Below are 21,229 nucleotides of genomic sequence, written 5' to 3'. Positions count from 1 at the left end.
CGAGACAATGCTCTCGATCAGCAGATAATCGAGTTTTTTGGTCAACTCGACTACAACACTTTTTAATGATTATATCATATCTACGTTTCGCACATGAAGTCATCATACGAATACAAATTTGCACGGGATCAGGGTAACAAGATTGATTTAAAACAACTAATAATATACAAAAGATATTCCTATTTCTTGTAAACAGCAATCTAGAAATTGATTTGTCATGACACTTAAACACCGTGCAAATGGCTATACATGTAACAAATAATTTTCATCGGGCTTCAAATGTTACAGCGGTAATGCTAACATTGAAAGACCGGAAATATCAAACATCTCGTTCTTATATAAGGGAAGACCTTGCCTTGTAATCCATGAACAGGCGCTTTGAGTTTATACATACATGAATATAGTAGCTCCAGTTCTCAGTTTGAAATAATTTAGCATCAAGCAATCCCACGGAGAGAAAACAAATAAATGTTATCACAAATATGTAAAACGAAACATGAACTCATTTCCATTGTTACATAAGGTCGTTGCTTCCTTTCCTTGTCTGGAAACCGACGTATAACCTTGTGTCAATGAACGTTTATGACGTTTCTATGACGACCATCCCATTATCTGGGTCCGGTCTGTTATAAAATAATCATAAAAACGTACAATTACAATATGATAGGATGTAACGTATAGATTTATACTTTTAAAATGCAATCATCAAAGCTAGTTTAATCAGCGATTTACGCAGTATCAATTACAACAGATTTGATCAGCAGAGACAGACCTGATAGCTTTGTCATCAATTTCATTAATTCAGCATATATAGACAATATTCGAAACAGTTCTTTGCTTTAGCCATTGTCAGAATTATCAGCAAGAGTATTTTATCAGAATGAGCATTATTTGGTCTTTGTAATAGGAAATTAGTCAAACGTTGTCAGAGTTATCCCTATGAAATGGTTATTGAATCTTATTAACACATTTTCCATGACTGACCCCAGGGGCCTGAGGGGCGGGATCAAAATAGGCTAAAAAATATTCTTATGAAATTCCTGAAATGGTAGAATCCTATAGTCTTCGAATTCATAGATGGCAGGTCCTAAGGTCAAACTTGTGAATTATATGACCCTGGGGTCTCACATTTCCCCCTGGAGTGGGTGTCAAGTTTACTTTAGTTTATATATGAAAAACACATTTATAAACATTATTTGTCAATTTTCATAGGAAATGAATCAAACTTGATTAGAACTATTAGCCTGAGAAATTTTATTTTACATCCATAATAATTCCCGCTGACCCTCTGAAGACCATAGGGGCGGGGCCAAACAAGGTCAAAATGACTTAAAATTTCCCAGGTTTGATGGAAGCAAATACTCTTCATAGATTAAAAAGTCAAATCTATAAAATCACTGACCAGTGGATTAGTGGTCAAATGTCTTGTTTCATTCTAAACGAAATCAGGTGCCGTTAATGCCCATGGGCTTCTTGTTTTTATTTGAAACAGCAAAATTAAACTGATAGCTAGAGAGCAAACTTAAATGCCACAAATCGTATGTCGATATCATGGTGTTTTGTCTGCTTTCTCTGATAGTTACTACCGTCAATACCGAAATGTCTAGATACAATATTCGGAATTTCCCAAGGCAAAGTCTTGATTTACGAGTATTCCTGAAGCAGTTTAACTGCTCCAATCAGATTGCCTGTGATTTTTTTACAGTAATAAGCCTTAAACATCAGGTATAGGTGTAGTTTTACAATTCTACCGATAAAGGTTTCTGCGGATTCGCTTGATTGGCGTAAATTGCAGTTCGTTAGTGAGTACACACGATTCTAGTTTAAAACTGTAAGATGTCACGAACGTTACTGAGAATGTGTCATGGACATTACAGACAATGTAGATCACATTCGAATAGAGTCTGAAACAATTAACATACGGAAACTTCCGCACGTTTTGTCAAGAAGTAAAGATGACGTAAGAAAATGTTGAAGTTGAACTTTGGAATTTAATGACGATAACTTTGACTTGACGGATGGCTATTCTGTAGTGTCCAGAATATAGCCGTTGTGTTCCGTACAAAGTCGGAGACCAAACTGACTTACAAATGAAATATACCATGCTTAAATAATGTACAGACAATAAAATTACAGAATTATGATTGACAGATAAATCTCATTGGCAGATTAATCAGCCGTGGTCAGTGTCCTTTAGGCAATTAGGATGACCGTGACATTAATCCGGTTACGTAATAGAATGGAACATAAAATCTTTCAGAAAAGGTATCGAAGTAAATTGCCAGAGGATATACAGAGTTATCACACATACGGGTTTTTATCTCAAATGTCACAAACGATATATGTAGAGTAAATATAATCAAAAATATAACCTAGGGAATGTCAAATTACACACAATAGTATTAACTGATAATTGATCTTAAAATTTAGCAACTATTAACACAAGTTCAAAGCAATTTAAAATGTATCACAAAATTCTTTGTGATAACTAAGAGTTATCAAAACAATACTGTAAAACAAAGGACAGTTAACGCGTACCTACATATAATTTTAACGGACAGATGGATATATGTTTATTTCGGACACTACATTTCACATTGCTCTACAAATTTCCTTGATTTAATTATTGTTGGATTACCGCGGTAATTATATCTGCTTGTCACATAGAATTAAGTAATTATATTACTTACACGGGGCAACTAGGTGGTATGACACTTAGCCTCAGGGCAATGGACACGCCAATTAAGTATAATTCGCCTACCCGTCTGACCAGTAAATTTAGAGCAGTAAATATCATGTGTTTATCTGTTGTATTTCATTTAAGCTGATGTTTATACTCTGTAAGATCAGTGAAGGCCACGGCCACCGAACGGACAGTAATTTGGAATATCTAGGATATGCCTACCGTTCACGGCCAAAGTGCTAGTGTAATAAAAGACCGTCAAAAGAAATCATTACGGATCCTTGTTTCTTTTACGAAATCATTTGTATAACAAGTGAAAAATCTCCTTGCTATAGTTTGTGGAGATTCTGGGCAAATCCCTGCACCTAAGCAGCCAAGTGAGAATTTTCCCAACGCCGCGTTGGACACCAGCATGGCACGCTCTGCAAGTTTTTGGAATAAACCAAGAATGGAAGGAAACCTACGTGTATGTGTAGATTTGGGACGGCGTAATTGCTATAGATGTGGAGGACAATATCTCCACAATCATCTCAGCTTTTGTCCTGCAAAACACGTTTATTGTTTTCGATGGGGAAGGATTGGACATTTTGCAAATGTGTGCTTCACCCGGATTAATTCGACAGCGGTGTGTGAACAACTGTGTGACGTAAACGCTGTGTCGACAACACTCATGATATCAGCCAGTTCTTCCCGACCTTTGCAAAAACGAAAATCCCGCGACAAGCAGAGGAGAGATTTATTGCGACTAAAGGAACTTAAAGAAAAAAACCAGGTACAGTCAATTTTACCTTTTCAAACTCTTTCGGACGATGAATTTTTAAACGTTATGGACACTGACCAATGCCAAATTCAGCTGAATTCTATCACGAGACAAAATTCACTAATGAAAATAACAGTGAAAAGCCTTTCGGACAAATGTGAAAAACTTCAACGGGAAAAGATTAGCTTGGATGAAGAAATATGTAAACTTAAACAGCAATTGGACAATTCGGATAACATTGGAAATAAACAGAATGCATGGGCAGCTCAACACCAGGAATTAGAGAAAGCTATAAAGAAACGCGACAAGAAAATGAAAGCGAAAGACTTCGAAATAAGTATATTAGGAATAAATTTAGACCAGGCCAGAGAAGACTACGCTGGAGCCAGAAGTGAGAATGACAGATTGGCAAGTGAAAACTACCAGCTACAAGACGAAGTCGCATCTTTAAAAAGAAAACAAAATTCAGATGTGATTAAAATTGACCAAGTTCCCTCTGTCCAAATCATGAACAGTTTATCCCACCAAAATCATCAAAGCCATGCTCAACAATCGAGACAACGTAACATTAATCCCACGCGCCGTGGAAATCGTCAAAAGAGGACTGATACCTGAAGCGCCTGGTGGTGTGATAATCCTCGAAAAATGCCACCAGGCTTTATTCCAAACTTCAAACCGACAAATCCAAGATGAGACGAGGACGTCTCATTTTCCGATGGCGAGGGAAGTTCACGGCCAAAGTGTTAGTGTAATAAAAGACCGTCAAAAGAAATCATTACGGATCCTTGTTTCTTTTACGAAATCAACATTTTGTATAAGTGAAAAAATTTCCTTGTTATACATTTATGATTATTATCATTTTAATTAGTTTTCTCAATATATCAGTGAATATGTATTAAAGTGAACAGTCGGACAAGGATGGCTAAAGTCGGTAAAAATGGTGTGAATGTATCCAGTATAATTTCTTATGGAATAGAAAAATAAACTTTCTCGTCAAGATCTGTCTGCGTAAGTAGAAATTAATTTAAAGTATAGGAATCCTAAAACGTCTTCCCGGCTGACTATGTCCGTGGTTACATTTCCACGCAGCCTCGCTTTCAATGCTTTCAACTTTTCTTTATTTCAATGGTCAGAACTGGGAAACGTAAGCAAAACTTGACCGTCGTATTAATATGTGAGAACTTTTGGAAGGCCAATGAACGCATTTAGACTGGTTTTCTTTGCCCGACTATTCACTTTAAATAAGATTTTGCTTCTTTCTTTCTGTTCTTTCTTTTAGCAATGTGTATAATGCTAATATTTAGATGAACGATCGCACCTGCGAGGTAGGTTCTGGGTAATGTCTCCTGCGTCACACATCATAGTCTTTAAAAATGGTAGTTTGTGCTCCTGCGTGTCGCTCAGTACAAAGGGGTTGAACGACTGGTTTTCACAATAACACTGAAAAGAACAAGAGTCTTACTATTATAAGGATATACAGCACTGATAAACCACGACCTCCCAAAACATTCAATCATTCACAAACGCAACACATGGTATCACTCAATATATATTCATCAATCCATTGTTTTAGTAATATTTGTGAGGGCAATAGTTCCTCTGTAACAAACAGGCACAACAAGAATATACTGCATCCTAAAATACGCAAGTACTTCACATACACAACACCGCATGTTTGCGAGCCAATCCTTAAATGGCACTCAGTCTGGTTGTTTTTAAAAGAACACTAATCTAATGAACCAATAGAATTAATTATTATTATGGCATTTAAAGTTGAAAATTTAATGAAGAAATAGCGTACTTTTCTTAGGAAAACACCAACATTATCTATATAAAGCTATATATATATATATATGATACTTTTTTCAATGGAAATCTTTTTCATTTATACATTTTCCGTAAACGTATATATTTTTGCCGGTGTTTAATTACGCGAGAAACAGTTTGCTGGGTTATGGCAATGATATTAGATACTAGTTATGAGATCACTGTATAGAAAACTAAGATAGCAAGATATCAAACATTTGTTTTAGAGTCGGTATATTGAAAAGGAAATACAAAGACATTAGAAGACTTATAATAATGTAACTTTATAATGCATCAGGAAGCAACTGTCATAAGCGATTGTGAATTTATGACAGGAATTATGTTTAAGTTGTGCAACACATGTCACAAATGTAACATTCGGCTCTTGTTCCTAATGGCACGGCAGTACTGAAGGCATTGTTAATATAAAAGGATAGAAACATCTGTTAGCGTCGCAATAATGTTTATACTGTAAACAAATAACACGGTAACTTGAAATTCATCTGCTCAAACATAACTGCTCCAATGAGAATATCATCTTCATTACATAAACAAGTCTCTTGTTTGGAACTTTTGCTACGTTGCCTTTGACAAGGAAACAAATTATAGCTGCTTACTACTGAAGACACTATCTATATTGTTCATAAAATGCAAAACTGGATATAATTTATTACCACCTCTTATATGTTGATCATCTTAAATTCTCTGACCATATATTGGTATTTGTCTTCAAATATTCTGTCAAGTCTCGCCAAAGAAACCTAGCCAGTATTTCATTCAAGATTCTTTTTCATTGTTATATTTTTATGTATATGATGTTTTTTGCTTTCCATATGCACAACACGACAAAACAGTAGGTCAAAATGTATACATATTTCAATTTCCGCTTCTCTTATAAAGTTCGGATCTATTTCGATGCCGACATGCAGTACTTTAAGATGATCATCTGCCGAAAGAACATAGATAGTATTTATCATTTGGACAATATTTAATGCTTATTCATGTATTTATATATATATGTCTAATTAACACAAACACATATAAAACAATTTGTTTTTATGTCATCGCAGTCGGTGCCTCATTCCCTATAATCCATAGTGCCATGGACGTTTTTAGGGATAGAATTGTTTAAAAAATAAGAAGCTCAAAATTGTCAATGATGTTATTGTGTAACGTACATATATCCACCTTTTGTTACTATAGAAAAATAACAATTAGTCTGCTCATGTTTCTGATAGATTAATTGCCATTCGTCGGCAATGTAGCACTGTTAATAACAAGAATAACGAGACTTAATACTGCAAAATAAGATAGCATTTCGCCAGGAACTTCAAATACAATCGATTACTATCAATTATTGCTGAAGAGGTAGCTTCCATTTAAAATCAATTTAACCTAATTTGGACGTTGTTGTGTGCTTCGCAACAAAAAAATAAGCCAATTGTTTCATTGGCGCATTAAATAACATCAATGGCTTAAATTGTTTGTTGTTTACTGTTACAAGCAAGAATAACAGAAATGAGAAACTAGCAGCTAAATTCAAAACACAATTTAATTATATACAAAATGATACAGAAATAGTTTACAATATCTAAAGTAATTGGTGGTGTAGAGTAATACAAGACTTTAAAGTGTTACTTTTTCTGTTTACGAATTTCCTATTATAGTCCTTGATCCTTACAGTTTCCGAATTAATAATGTTCACAAATTTACGAGGAAAATTAATGTCCACAGATAATTTCTAAAGTTCCAGGCAATATGAATAAATCCACACAATGCGTTGTAACAATCCACAGATCAAGTCACAATAGCTCTCCCAATAGAATCTTATATGGCGTTGTACAATTCTTGATATGTCTAATTACAGGTCTCATTACAGTTCTGATTAGCCTTGGACAGCTGGAGTATATAACGCTAAACCCTAATTCAAGAATATTGAAGAACCTTCTACTTCTAGAAATATCTAACTAAAAACAGTAAACAAATAAACACACAGAACGTTCTGGAAATAGATCATTCTAGATCCCTACTTATAATCAACATGTTTACAAACATGTATGTTTACACATGATATTATTCTAGAAAGTTCTATAACCTAAATTAATGATATGACCTAGGATGTATTGATAATATAGCTATAGGAGTTATCTCCCTTAACTAATAACTACATGTTTTTAGTGTCGTACATAACATTACACATATTGCTTACAATCTGATTAAAATAAAGATCCTGATTATCACGACGTTGGATAAGATCCTCTATAGAGCGGAGTGATTATAAGGATATGTATTTCAATCTGATGGATACTGGTATGTTTGCGTTTGCCTTATCTAGATTAATGGGTCTGATATCACTTAGCAGGTTCAGCGTTCGTCCGCAGCAGAACGTTAGATAGCTAGATGACTCTGTTTCGAGTGTGTTCCGGAAAACAGTTTTCATATTTTAGATGATACACTTGTGCTTTAGGGTAAGATGACCACTATGGCGGAAAACGTCCTGACGCTATCTTGATCCAAGGCGTTGGTGTAGGTTACTGTTGGGATGTTGGACACAAATGTTTTGATGAGGCGCTTCTATATATCTACAGCCCAGAGACATAATTATGGACGATTTAAAAAACCAAAATGAATTGGTTTAATGTTGATAATTTTCGTATTAAACCACAGTCAAATCCAACACAATGGCTATCTTCTTTTCGCCATCTATTACTATGATTTCCTAGATACAAATGCAGATTCATTATGTAACCACTAATCGAGTGTTGTCAAATCCTCGTTGACCCGAAAGTATATCGCCTTTAATCAGATTGTGCCATTCTATCATTCTAAGTCAGTTTTACATTTTTGTTTTAGCTACTTTGGAACATAGCCACCGGTATTATTTGTGTGGAGTTTGTGTTGGCCTTTGTCCTCAACGCTATAGTGATTGGGCTGTTGCTAAGGAACAAGAAGAGGAACAGAATGTCCTTCTTTGTTCTCCATCTGGCTATATCTGGTAAGTAAACAAATCTTCGACACATAAAATAACCAAGAAGTTCCTTTATTCTCCATATAGCTTTATCTGGTAAGGGAACAAATCTAAGACAAACACAAATACCAAGAATGTCCGTCTTTGTTTTTCATTTAGCTATATCGGATAAGAAAATGTTTCTTTGTAGATCTACGGCATATACAAATACCAAAAAAGTGACTTGTTTATTCTTCATCTTTTTTCTTCACCTGAATATCTGTAAGGACTTTTATGATTCTACGACAAATACCAACACCACGATTTGGGCAAGAAATCGTTTCTAATAAATCTGCGAAACACACACAAACCGCGAAGTTCCTTCTCTGTTTGTCATCTGATTAATTGGGTAAGAAAAGCGTTTCTTTATTATTCTGCGATACATACAAATACCACGAATTTGATTTTGTCACCTGGTTATATCTAATCTGATTAAAATACAGATCCTTATTATCACTACGTTTGTTAAGAGAATCTGACAACATCCAATTTTATTAAATTTTTATGCTATGAAGATATAACACAAATATCTGAGTGTACTCTCATCATAAATTGCTTCGCGGTTTATTTAGAGTTCACACAGATTTTTGTGTTATATCTCCATCACATAAAAATCTATTCAAGTTAATCCTTAGCAAAGAGACACAATACAAACATACCGCAGCATACCATAATACAGACTGACACACAATTACATTTCATACCGGTACAACCGTCCTTGCAAGGTACTGCCTGCTAAGCTTAATCAACCAACTAAAAAAGCTTTTGTCATAACAAAATAATTGTATGGAGTTAAGTTAACCATCGCTAAGTATAATTATTTAAGAAAACAAATATTTTGTAGTAATACGATATGTTATATTGACTTGTCAGTATTCCGTCTTAAAATGAACGGAAGATGCGTAGGTATCAGGTAAGGTTATTAAGAATCATCAAACAAGCTGATCTTCAAAACAGGAAACAAATAGTGATTACCTGATGAGTAAACAACAGCAGACACATCAGGGCATTGTATTAGAGTTTTTTTTGGTATCGATATCAAGGAAAAACGGATACTATTACTTCAATACAATCTGATTAAAATACAGATCCTTATCACCATTCCATTAAATATCAGACGTAGTGATAATAGGGATATGTAGTGTTATAAGACTTGGCGAAATAAGGAGAAACATAGACACATGTGGACGTATAAGACTCAAAAGTCAATCAAAGGTTACTAACTAGGGGAACAGTTATTGGGGATTGTGATTTGACTAATGAGGCATGAATCATCTGAAGCGTCAGAAGTGTTTGCTTTTGAAACAACGATGTAATATTCATACAAAACTTCATCATTGAGGTTCTCATAACATTTATATCAAGTTGAATCTGCCAGTTCTTTATTGTATGGCTATGTTTACATATGTTTCGTTCTTAACCACACTAAACGATGTTATTTGGAGACATAAAGTACACTCATCGTATTAATTATTTATCATGCGGGAAAATTCAAAAAATTCCTTCATTTATTTTCGACATTATGTCAAACTACTCTTTGTAAATGTTTTTAATCCAAATCAATTTGAATCTGTCAGTTCCCTATTGAATGGCTATGTTTAAATACACTGCCCATCAATGTTATGTTACGCGTGCAGTTTCACAAATTAAGTATTGAAATATGTAACCTATATTATTTACGGAGTGGGAAGACTCGTTCGCCCGTTGTCAGTGCAATGTGATCAGGTGGAATGTGTTGCTTGGTGTCTTTGACGGCATGTTTCAGTGATATAGCACTATAAAAAGGGCAGCAGTTCCACTATACAAGCAGACACAACACGAAAATACCACAGTCTCCTAAAACACGAACCTCGCACTTCACACACACTACACACTGCATACATGGGAGGCCGTCCTTAACTGACCCTGGCTGATAATAGGAAGTTTAAATAATCAAACAAACAAACATATTTTGTATCAACTTATTTATCTTCTCTAAGTCATTCATTGTGTTTTCGAGAATTTTCAGAACTCATGGAGGGCAGTGTATATTTTTTCTGAAACACTAAACGATGTTTAGTTGGAGTTATGCAGTGTAATCGTTGAATAAGAATATTGTGGGTTTTTTTCATTATACGGGAACATCTTATATAATTTGTTTTTAACACTATCAAATGCCTGGCAGAATATCAAAGAGGAAGTGGCGACATCTGAATTGATCCTTTGTTACGTCTATATAAACTTGTATCGTATTATTGTCAGTTTGCTGTGTCTAGTCACGGGGCTGGGTTATTGTTCACGACCAAATTCCCCCTATTCTGTCTAGGTCGATACCCTAATGTGGCATGTCGATAGTCTAACGTGGTTGTTATAGGGATGCTATGTATCAGCACGTCACTTCAAGTTTGTAATAAAGGTATAAAAGACTAGTTTTTGGTGAGAGAACAACAGCTTGGCGGCTATAAAACGTATGTTTACCATCCCATTTACCAGACGGAACAGTGCCCACTTCATTTGTGCGAAATCTTTTCAATGCAGCACGACTCTAGGTAAAACGGATCTATTGGGCGCCCGGAACCCTTAACACTTGCAATGTTCATATAGAGACGTATACGACTACTGCTTTGTTTGATAGGTTTGTGATAACGTGATGATCATAAATAGTTTTACACTTACAACTCTTATGTACTGATTAAGCGGGTGTTTGTTAAATTATCATAACGTGCCACTTGCAACCTCTTTTAACAAATTATACAGTCACTGTTTTGTTCGATATCGTTATCGTTACGTGATCTTCACAAATAACTTCTTGCCTTACAGGTAGGGCGTTAGAATTGTACGTACTGCCCCTATTGCATGATCGTAAATCATTGACATATTTACAGTCCAGACTAAATTTAGGATCCTATCTTAAGTCTTCTTCCTAACTAACCTTATGTTTCCTAATGCCCCCCCTAGGCACCGCCTCACGTTTGGCCTTAACATGAGCGTTCGCCACTGTAGGCTCTGAGTTCTGTCCCCTGGTCGAGCCACACCAAAGTCTATAAAAGTGGTAGTTTCAGCTCCTGCTTAGCTCTCAGCAAACAGGGAATGGGACAACTGAAAAGCTCTGGGTTCTGTCCGCTGGCCGAGCCACACCAAAGTCTGTAAAAGTGGTAGTTTCAGCTCCTGCTTAGCGCTCAGCAAACAGGGAGTGGGACGACTGGTTCGCCCGTTGTCAGTATAATGTGACCGGATGGGATGTGTTGCTTGGTGTCTTCGGCGGCATGCTTCAGTTATATAGCACTATAAAAAGGGCAACAGTTCCACTATACAAGAGGACACAATACGAACATACCGCAGTCTCCCAAAAAATCACCTCGCACTTCACACATACTACACACTGCATACATGGGAGGCCGTCCTTACAATCTGCTTACATTCTACATTATTTATTTGTTAACCCATCAAACAAGGAAGTCTCTCACCTGTCTGTATACTGTTCCGATGTCAGTATAATGGTCTCGCGATCGGAGAAAAGAGTCCGTATTCCAAAGACAATTACGCTGCTGACGACTAGGAGACTTAAGATCTAATCACTGAACTCGAAACATGCTAAACGCCTGCCTATCTAATCTGTGTCCGAACGGATTCAATGTCTTGAATTAAATAGAACTCCTTGAGGATTTATGATCTTATCCGCAGACTTCCGTCTGTTCTATTGACTTAATAACATGTAGACATTGTCGATGTAGTGAATAAACTTTCATTTATAAAGCCAGACTGCATGTCGTCAGGGGATTAGTACATTTCCTATTGTATGTCTATATACATGTATCTTAAGGTACACGTGCACTAAATTGTTATCACAGAAAACAATTATATGTTAAACTTCCTTGCACTACACTGTCAGCAGGTGCTTGTTTTGTTTTATTATATTTATGTCATATTACCAACCAGGGTCACTTAAGGACGGTTGCACATTGTTTACCGGTTATGCTAAAACGTTCTTTTTATATATTCAATGTTCGTCCTATTAACAGCCAGGGCCATGTAATGACGGTCTCCTATATATGCAGTGTGTGGAGTGCAAGGTGCGTGTTTTGGGAGACTGGAATATACGTGTTGTGTCTTCTTGTAGTGGAACTATTGCCCATTTTATAGTGCTACAGCACTGACGCATGCCGATCCAGTCGTCACACTTCCTTAAGCTAACCGTATTTTTCATACTCACGAATTAAGAACAAATTTGATAATGCTACTCGCCACCAAACATTACCAACATTTTGGGAATTTCAATACTTACGATACATAGGTTTTAATTGTCACTATTATTTCATTGGTTTATGCTTAAACGTTTACCTACTGAATTCTCACAAAAGTTTGTCTCTTGTATTCTCATAAAAGTTTGGAAACAATTATTTGTGAAATTAAAAAGAAGTGACATTAATGATTTGTATATATCACGATTTCCAACTCCCTGAATTATTTAAGTTGATATATAAGGGATTAAATAGCACCGATATTCTTGCTGTGGCAATATTTTGTTACATTGATATAAAAGTAAACAATCGTGTGGATTTAAGTTAACAGATAACTTTACCAAAGCTTTTCTAGTGCTAATGTCCTTAATAGGGATTTCAAAGATGCAATTTCTGTCTCATTTCCTGTACATTAACGCCCTGTCTAATTTAGATAATACACAATCAAAATATTCCTTTACGATTGTCTTGGTAGTTTCATGTACTTAGCTAGCTCATTAATGTCGACATCCTTAATGACGTGGAATTAAAGTAAACGACTTTCTTATCCCTCGGAAAGACATCCTTTAGATAATGGTCTCCTTCGACAACAACGCTATTCTGATTAATCAGACATGAAAAGTCGATTAAACTAGTTATGTCTATAACATTTTCAGATTTGTTAAATATCTTTTATGGTAACGGTAATATTGGATTATTTTTCTCAAATAAGTTCGTTTCAGATAAAAATGTGACACGTAATATCTAAACGTATATATGAATGATAGGTTTATATTGTGGTGAATTGTTTAATCAATTAATGACGACTAATTGCATTCGGGTTATCTTCGAAAATATGAATTTCAACCTTCCATAACTTTCCTTACGTGTTTGTTTGTTGATTAATTAACGTCCTATAAACAGTCATGACCATGTAAGGACGGCCTCCTATGTGTAGTTTGTATTAAGTGCGAGATGCAAGCAACACACCCCACCCGGTCTCATTATACTGACACTATTTTACTTACAAAATTCAACTGGGTGTTTTGTCCAATACACCTTATGCATACCTCCCTCTTACGTCGGCCTTGTGCCATTGCATAACGGGAGTGGGACGACTGGTTCGCCCGTTGTCAGTATAATGTGACCGGGTGGGGTGTGTTGCTTGGTGTCTTCGGCGGCATGCTTCAGTGTTATAGCAATATAAAAAAAGGCAACAGTTCCACTATACAAGAAGACACAACATGAATATACCGCAGTCTCCCAGGACACCCACCTCGCACAACATACACACACCCACCGCATACATGGGAGGCCGTCCTTAAATGACCATAGCTGTTAATAGGACGTTAATAAATCAAACAAACAAACAAACGTCGACTTTGTGCCAATGGATTATTTCGTTTATAAGGTCAACGTCCTATTATGGGTCATTGTGATGTTGATTTCTTGTGATGTCGTAGCTTCTGTGTGTGTAAAACTCAAACGCAGGCTACGTAGCTGATACGTTTATTGAGCCCTTAGGAGTGACATAATACACATTGGCAGCTTGCATTTATATACTATTTTTTACCAAAACACAGAGGCTTGAACATTAATATTTACATTTCAGTTTTCTCTTTGCTATATAACCTTACCAACTGCGAAATCGTTTACACTTGCGTAAACGCAGTGGTTGCTGCGCAAGAATACACACACCGGAACACTGACTTCCGCAAGTAGTGTGAATGCGCATCCGGTTAGGCCTATTGTTTCTGTATGAAACATCTTCAATAGATTGCATGCATGAATGTTATGTAAATCTTAAATTATATGTCAGCAAATAAAAAATTAACAAATATTGTGTAAATGGGATGAAAAAAGATAAAGTCAATGTGGAACTATATTTTGTGTACTCTCTAAATTTGACAACATTTCCCGCCAAATTGAAGCCAGCTGTTCCGGGATTCCATCAATTGACTGGCTGTTCCAACGATCGTATAACATTGGAAAAACAGAGTTTTATTTTATTTAAACACTTGATTTGAATGAAATGGTCAATCGAAATGTAAATATAAGGAATAATTTTTATTGTTTGTTGTTTACTGGTGTGTAAACTGCATTTTTTGTACAGATATTTCAACATGACGCGCTGACGCGCGTCATTTAAAATATCTGTACAAAAATGCAGTTTAAACACCAGTAAACAACAAACAATAAATAATCATTCCTTATATATTTGGTAATGACGTCTATATACGTGACCAACTAAAAGTACGAGCAAACACATGTATCTCTTCGGTATAACATAACTCACTTCCTAGACAGTTACACAATGGCTCCAACAGATTCCAATTAGGCTTTACATTTAGATATATCTGCCATTGCAAATAGATACACATTGACAAATTCTAAAATCCTAATCATTATAATATTACATTAATTAAGAATGGCTTCCCGTGTATGTGGTGTGAAGCACTTGTGTATTTTGAGAGACTTCTTTTTATAAGTTCGTTCTTTTTCTATGTCTCTTTGTAAAAGTGACCCTGTACTGAGGCGGTGTCAAGGGAGACGTTAGGACGAAGAGAAAATAAAGATGAGGGATTCTAAAATTAGTCGCATGTAATAAAGCCTACTGCGTTTCTGAAACGAAAATTAAAGTTTATTATTTAACCATCATAACGTCTGAGCATCAATTTCGTTTTTTATCTAATTTGAAGTTAAAAAACTAGACAAGTGCATGTTTTATATAGCACTATAAATATGGACGAATTTACGCTATACAAGAAGACAGAACACAAATATACCACAGTCACTCAAAACACGCACGTTGTACATCAGACAAGCGGAACACCACCTACATGGGAGGTCGTCCTTACATGACCCTGGCTGTTAATAAGACGTAAATATAACAAACCAAACCAAACTAATGTTAATAATGGCGGTTTGCCGTGAGGCACAGTTATAGTCAACCGCTGTGTGATGCGTAGCTTTGGTTGGGTGTATCATATTTACGTCTTATTAACAGATAGTCAGTGTGGCATCTAAAGATTATACCTGTTCTGAATCAAGCTATCAAACTCGTTTTACATTCACATTTCAAAAATTGCAAGTGGCTTCCATCAAGGTACATGTATGTACCTTTAAGTCCCATGGAGATTAAATGATATTGTGGCATCTCCCTGCAAGTGATTCTAATTTGTAACGAGTGTTCTTGCAGACTTGAAATAATAGAATCTTAGCCACGGTTTTATGTATGTCTTTATTAATAGTTGTTCTTGTAATTACAATATCATCGAAAATGGGTAGAAACAAATCTAGAAATGTGTAAGTCGTAATCAGAATCAGAATAAACTGTAATCAAAATCCGAGTAACACAAAATGACAGCGTCGGCGCTGCATTGCCGATATCAAATAAACGTAAATGATATGTGATTCAAATGAAATTGCTATACCAATTACATCATATAAAACGTAAAATCGTTCACTAGCTATGAACGTTCGCTTGAGTTTCAATAAGGAAACGTTCTGTGCTATTCAGACTAGAACTGACCAATCCCATTTTAGATGAAGTCAAGGTCTTATTTAAGCTATAACTGTGTGTCTTTGTGTAGACCTCTTGCTCTTTTTATAGTGCAATCTCACTGCAGCATGTCTCCAAAGACAACCAACAGCACGTTGCGCCTGACGACATGTTATACTAATAAGAGATAAACCAGTCGTCTCACTCCCCTTTATACCGAGCGCTAAGCAGGAACACAATCTATCACTTTTGATAACTAGTCAATATGAAATGGACAAGTGTGTCACTATTGCACAACCTCACAAAACATACATATAAATATTTTTTGATAGGCACCTTTAACTTACAAATAAAACCTCTGGATTTCTTTTGCTATAACTGGTTTGACAGGTCTTTATTATTCAATGGAAAATCTGGTGATATACTTGTCATTTCTCATCATTTTAGTTTCATTTTCCATATTTTTACGACTTTGGCCGTATGACCTTTGTTCTTCTGAACTACGCGTTCTGATCTAATTTAGATACCATTACAGGAGTGGACCAATTTATCTGAGCGGTAGTATCTAGTCCGTGTATCTTTGTATCTGTAAAAGGTAACACCTAGCATTATTCGCTCAACACTAAGGACAAGGGAGTCGTCTCAAAGGAGTCGATACAAAGACGAAAGTAATTAAGGAAGATGAGATAGAGAAGTTAAGTCAATATGTACGATGGGTGCGCCAGGTACAATTCCATACCCAACCTGCAGAAAAAATAAATTGGTGGTCGCAATGATAAGGGTTAATGAAGACTATTGGTCTAAGTTAAACAAAAAATGTGATAATACAAGATAGAAGTCAATTAGAATCAGTCATTACGTGATTTTATAAACCGCTAATCGATGTTGTTCATTAACTTAAAAAGCATACATAAAGTACTTGTTTTAATGTAAAATTGTTGTGATTTATGCACTGTAATATGGTATTGCATTTTGTGATTGATGATGTGTTAAGATGAGAAAACAGATTAATTTCTTAAGTGCCAAACGAAGTATATAGAAACGTTTCAGTATAACCGAGGGAATACAGTATCAATATTCAAATCAACTGATTAAGTTATTAAATACATTGAAATAAAAATGATTTCCTAATCACAATGATCAATTTCGATACAAATCATCGACAAAGACATAAGTTAGTACGATCAACCATCACTCAATCTAAAAGGTTTTTCCTGTTTTCAGCATTGTAGTCATGTTCCTGCTTGGTTATAAATCAATGAAATGTATCAGTTGGAGCGATATATCACACCTCAAAGTATAAATATAATTATTTATCAACTCACACTGATGATAACGACCTCACCTCTCTTAAATGTACACTGAGATAAGGAATACACCCTTTGACAAATATGTTTTGTTACTGTAGCGTAAATTAAGTTGCATAAGCACATCCGCATCTATCATAACTGGTAAAAAATCTTTATGATTTCAGACTTGTCACTGGAATTCGTTGCTTAATTGTTTTTTCTCGTTACATATTATATGTGTTTTTCTCTATAAGTAGCTCTGTCGTCCATGTCAGTAGGATTGGTCTTAGAAAGGAATACTTACTGAATAACTGCAATATGTTTTCAATGTTATGGAACTATAACAACACTAAAAAACTAAAAGATAATTGGAACTATTTTCCTGTAAAATCATTACGCCGTTATTTCAGCCAATCAGTTGCGATGTTATAAATGGCAACGTCATTTTGTTTATTATGTGCTGATAAAGTGATGTTTAAGCCAATGAAAATGCTTGTTTCAAGCAAAATTGAATTATCTTATAATAGTAACACACCTTTCTCTAAAAACTGAATGTATTCTTTAAGCTATTCTGGAGAAATAGTGTAGCGGGATGCTAGCCTATCACTCACATCCCGCCCCGGCTAAATGCTGTGTCAAATAACGTATGCTGTTTTGTTTTCTTTCAGACTTTTTGATGGCAGTTTTCTACATTTTCCCTGCCGTGATAGACAGACTCCTTGATGCATGGCTCGCTGGCCTATTCATGTGTAAACTCATCAAATACCTTAGCCTGGTCGTTTGTTTCGCCTCAACCTATATGCTGGTCGTTTTGAGTGTGGACAGACTTTACGCTATCGCCCGGCCATTGTCTGCCACCAGACGAGGTATTGTCTACAAATGGACACTCGTCATCTTCGCCTGGGTTGTCGCTGCTATTCTTGGAGTGTATGATTCAGTATACGCACAGATCCTCACCGGGATTCCAACACCACAACACGATGTACCATTCTGCGAAATTACCTACCCAGATAACATGGTAAAAAGAGATAAACACTTACACAATATAAATACAGTACACAAAATATATATATTGCCTACTCAGATAACATGGTAAAAATGAGATTAACACTTATACAATATAAATACAGTACACAAAATATAGATATTGCCTACTCAGATAACATGGTAAAAATGAGATTAACACTTATACAATATAAATACAGTACACAAAATATAGATATTACCTACTCAGATAACATGGTAAAAATGAGATTAACACTTATACAATATAAATACAGTACACAAAATATATATATTGCCTACTCAGATAACATGGTAAAAATGAGATTAACACTTATACAATATAAATACAGTACACAAAATATATATATTACCTACTCAGATAACATGGTAAAAATGAGATTAACACTTATACAATATAAATACAGTACACAAAATATAGATATTACCTACTCAGATAACATGGTAAAAATGAGATAACACTTATACAATATAAATACAGTACACAAAATATAGATATTACCTACTCAGATAACATGGTAAAAATGAGATTAACACTTATACAATATAAATACAGTACACAAAATATAGATATTACCTACTCAGATAACATGGTAAAAATGAGATTAACACTTATACAATATAAATACAGTACACAAAATATAGATATTACCTACTCAGATAACATGGTAAAAATGAGATTAACACTTATACAATATAAATACAGTACACAAAATATAGATATTTCCAAAGATTTTGCCGCGGATATTTCGCCAATAAATATGTTTAATGCTTTGAGCTTTTTTCTGATCCAAAGATCAGAATGAACTATTGCCATTTTGTTTCGTCGCTTGCCGTGTGCTGCGAATCGCGCGTAAGGCTACTTTGTTTCATACCATTAACCCCTTTGCGGATCACTACCAAATTATGTTTCATTGGGAAAGGATAGTTATATTTAATATGAACGTCCGATCCCAAAATGGCATAAGTGTGGGGCTCTTAATGGGAAGCAAATTTCAACAATATTTGGTGTGAATCATGATAAGAGTGGGGCTGTCTTATTTTATATGAACGAGTTTAGTCCGTACCTCAAAAGTGTAACATTGCTAAAATGTTATTTTAAAATTCCTTCACCTCTTTAACGCTTCCAACGAAAAATGGGGTATAATATTGTGACAGTTATATTTTCTATCTATCACGCAGATTCAACACCGATCGCGAGAATCCTGAAAGTTGTCTTATAGTCCATTATAAAAATATTTTAGGTGACCGTTAAGGTTTCCTGGATCTTTTGTTTTTCAGCTTCAAAATTTTAAAAGCATTCTCCTTAATTAAAAAATCAGAAAAAGACTACGTTCTACTGTCACGTATCTCATCATCAGATAAACGAACAATGGCCATACGAACGCATGCTTAATACCTGGCCCACGTGAACCGTACATATTTGAAAATACATTTCGAAAAATAAACTGGAAAATGCCAAATTCATCATTGACGATAAAAACCACTTTTGAGTAGGGATATTAAAGGCCAAAAATTGCTAGAATTGATGAAATGTGCGGTTCATGTTTGGAATTTCCAATTTTGATAGAAATCCAAAGCAGATATTTCGTATCACGAAATGTCGATTATACTATCACATCTTTGAAGACATTTTAAGGAACGGCGTCTAAGGAACGGCCTGTCTCCTCGCATGGCTGTCAATATCCTTGTACGTTATTAAATTGCTACCAAATCAATTATAGACATTTTGGGAATTTCTTTGCAAATAACATCGCAATAAAGAAAACTAACTACATGTATGGGAAATTATTTTATCATCCATATAATTCTGCAATCTCAACAATGGTATATATGGTTATAATTTCAATACTTCAGATTGGTTAAGAAAACATCAAGACAATTCCAATAAAAAACAGATGATACTCCGGAGAGGACAAATATATCTTAATACGCATTGCTGTTGACGTAAGCTTCTACTTTGAATTGAATGAACGCAAAACAACAATTTGATTTTTTTAATAACAAACCGAACGAACTTAACACCTGTTTGTCTATGTCTTTTTAGCTCGCCTATTCGAAGAATAGGGGGAGCTAATGTTGTCACCCCGGCGTCGGCGTCAGCGTTGGCGTTCCATTTCACGTTAAAGTTTTTGAGCAAGTTTCTGTTTCGTCAATTGTTTAAGCTTAAGTCATCATAAATGTTTATGATTTTATTTTCCTAATGTGTATGGATGCCTAACGTGATAATACAACCAATTTGGGGCCCTTTAGGTTTTTTTTTAAGTCTGTTAATTTGTCATATTTCCATGTTAAAGTTTTTGAGCAAGTTTCTATTTTGTCTATTGTTTAAGCTTATGTCATCATAAATGTTTATGATTTTATTTTCCTAATGTGTATGGATGCTGAACGTGAAAATACAACCAATTTGGGGCCCTTTAGGGCATTTTAGAGTCTATAAATTTGTCATATTTCCATGTTAAAGTTTTTGAGCAAGTTTCTATTTTGTCAATTGTTTAAGCATAAGTCATCATAAATGTTTATGATTTTATTTTCCTAATGTGTATGGATGCTGAACGTGATAATACAACCAATTTGGGGCCCTTTAGGTTTTTTTTAGTCTATTAATTTGTCATATTTCCATGTTTAAATAGTAAATACTTGAACATCAACTTCTTCTGAATAGGCGAGCTTTGCTGTTCTCAAACAGCTCTTGTTTAATGTTCCGGTGTACATAAAGGCGTCCCCACATTACTAGCCCATGCCTGTATTACCCCGGGTCTGTATTACCCCAGGTCTGTATTATCCCATGTCTATGTTTCTCCATGTCTGTATTTTCACAGGTCTGTATTACCCCGGGTCTGTATTACCCCTGTATTACCCGTCTGTATTATCCATGTCTATCTTTCTCCATGTCTGTATTATCCCAGGTCTGTATTACCCCGGGCCTGTATTACCCCAGGGTATTATCCCATGTCTAT

General features: G+C 35.3%; 1 protein-coding gene across 1 annotated transcript in view; it reads left to right on the top strand.

The window, feature by feature from the left end:
* Positions 1-21,229, top strand: part of LOC138310139 (neuropeptide S receptor-like) — a 45,603-nt gene that overhangs the window by 7,571 nt on the left and 16,803 nt on the right. Inside the window, exons 2-4 of the mRNA XM_069251266.1 lie at positions 3,660-3,851; positions 8,103-8,244; positions 17,915-18,264. Coding sequence (XP_069107367.1) covers positions 3,660-3,851; positions 8,103-8,244; positions 17,915-18,264 — 684 coding nt within the window. The remainder of the gene's footprint in view (positions 1-3,659; positions 3,852-8,102; positions 8,245-17,914; positions 18,265-21,229) is intronic.

This window comes from Argopecten irradians, chromosome 16 (genome assembly GCF_041381155.1).
Source record: "Argopecten irradians isolate NY chromosome 16, Ai_NY, whole genome shotgun sequence".
In the NCBI taxonomy this organism is placed as follows: Eukaryota; Metazoa; Mollusca; class Bivalvia; order Pectinida; family Pectinidae; genus Argopecten; species Argopecten irradians.
This window is presented reverse-complemented; position numbering and strand designations above follow the sequence as displayed.